General features: G+C 36.7%; 1 protein-coding gene across 1 annotated transcript in view; it reads left to right on the forward strand.

Annotated features, from left to right (window-relative positions):
• Positions 1 to 2,127, forward strand: part of LOC103747879 (ankyrin repeat domain-containing protein 26-like) — a gene marked incomplete at its 5' end in the record, with an annotated part of 18,433 nt that overhangs the window by 8,106 nt on the left and 8,200 nt on the right. The window contains 2 exon segments of the mRNA XM_017802547.1: positions 1,238 to 1,337; positions 1,969 to 2,054. Coding sequence (XP_017658036.1) covers positions 1,238 to 1,337; positions 1,969 to 2,054 — 186 coding nt within the window.

Consider the following 2,127-nt stretch of genomic DNA (forward strand, 5'->3'; position numbering starts at 1 on the left):
GTGATCCTTAGGAAAATTAAGAATTATTCCTCATAGGAGTTATGAAACTTCTGGTAAATGGTATTTTTAGTGATATTTCTATTGCAATTAAGGCAGTGTAACTTAATTCAGGGGATACTGTTTCGTGGAATGATCTAGAAAATTGCCTTATTTCTCACCCTCATTTTCATGAGTGGATACAAAATCCTTGACATGTAGTTCCTGGATTTCAAGATAACTTGTAAAGAAAGGCCATATGCTTTTCTCACAAATGCAAATGTTAACCAGGTGTGGGAGGATCACAAGTTTGAGGCCTTAAAAGTATGCAACTTTAACAAGGGTTGGGGACATAGCTCAGGGTAGAGTACTTACCTGGCATGTGTGGTTTCTTAGATTCCATCTGAAGTCCTGGAAACAAACAAACACTGTTTTAGGGTGCTGTCCATCCTCAGCCTCAGTTTCCTTGTTTGCTGGCACATTCAGTTGTAAAAGGAATGAGTCGATGCAATTTGAATTGAAAACCTCTTCTGTTCTGTTGGACACCCACCACCCACCTGAAATTTTGTTAGACTATAAAATATAATAATAATAATAGGTATTGTATATCACTGTGCCATATACTCAAATACTTTATTTATATTCATTAATTTAATCTTCTCAGTAGTACATTGAGATGGATAAGATTATTTCCATTTCACAGATGAAGGAACCAAGATACACAAAGTTAATTTGCTCAGAATTCTGCACATTTAGCAACTGATGGAGATGGGATTTAGACCCAGGCATTCTGGCTTCTACATAGATATATTGCCACTGAAGCTATTTCATAAGAAAACTGGTTGTCATAATTGACCGAACCATGGCAATTTGTAGATACGTAGATCCATAGCACACATGCATGTGACGCTTTAAAATTATAGTTGGCAAGGTGGTGGTTGGACTATAAAATAGAGGAGCTTACTGCAAGAAATGCCCTCTTTTTCTGCATTGTATCAGTATTCTCTCTTTGCATACCTGGTAGAATCTAATTTAGAATAAGAACAATATGTTTCAATCACAGAGTAGAGTCAGCAAACTTTTCTACAGAATGGTAGATAATATTTTAGGTTTTGTGAGACAAAATTCCTGTTGCAACAACTCACTTAAATATGCTTTACCAGTCAAGATGTACTCTTAAGCAATATGCAAATCAAGAAGTGTTCCAAAGAAATTTCAACACATATGAGATGTGCAGACTTATAGTAACTTATTAGTAAAGCTTTTCATTTCTTTATTTCATTTGGAAGAAGCCCAGAGTCAGCACACTGATGCTGTCCAGTGTGCTGAGAGGATGCAAGACAGCCTAAATCTAAATAAAAGTAAATCTAAAACTGTAACTCCAGTATTTATAACGCAATACACAACACAGGATGACAGTTCTTTCGGTTATGGTGATAAATAATGTTTGAAGTTGGGGGTAATTCTCAGCTTTAAGGTTCTTGAATTGCATAATTTAGAACAGGGGTACAACTAGGGGTATAGCATGTGCATGAAGCTCTAGGTTCAAAAATAATCTAAAAAAAGAGAAATGCATAGTTTCTGTACATTATCCACAAAGCAGCCAGAAACATAGTTACTAAATCATGTTTCTCAGATTTTTTAAAAATTTTATTTATTATTTTTATTTTATGTGTATGAGTGTATTGCCTGCATGTGGGTAGGTGCACCCCTGTTGTGCAATGCCTGCAGAGGTCAGAAGAGGCTGTGGGATCCCCTGGGACTGGAGTTATGGACAGTTGTTAGCTGCCATGTGGGTTCTGGGATTCAAACCTGGGTCTTCTGCAAGAACAACCAGTGTTCTTAACTGCTGAGCCATCTCTCCAGCCCTGTTTTTCAGATTTATAAGAATTTAAGAATTTTATGTAGTGTCTCTTGTTCTTCAGAAATTATGTGATATTTAAATTGATCCATAAGAATAATTATTTTAAAATGTACATTTCAGGCTTGAAGCTGAAAATTCCAAGTTCAAAAGTACAATAAAAAAGCAATCAGGGAAAATTCAACAGCTTCAGGAAAGCCTGTCAAGTGCAAACTTGGTGAGTGGTTCTCTTCTGAGTCCTGGCATGCTGAGGAGTCTGCCTGCAGCAGTGCTGTGTGGGGATGTTTCTG

This window comes from Nannospalax galili, unplaced genomic scaffold (genome assembly GCF_000622305.1).
Source record: "Nannospalax galili isolate Female #2095 unplaced genomic scaffold, S.galili_v1.0 scaffold5065, whole genome shotgun sequence".
In the NCBI taxonomy this organism is placed as follows: domain Eukaryota; kingdom Metazoa; phylum Chordata; class Mammalia; order Rodentia; family Spalacidae; genus Nannospalax; species Nannospalax galili.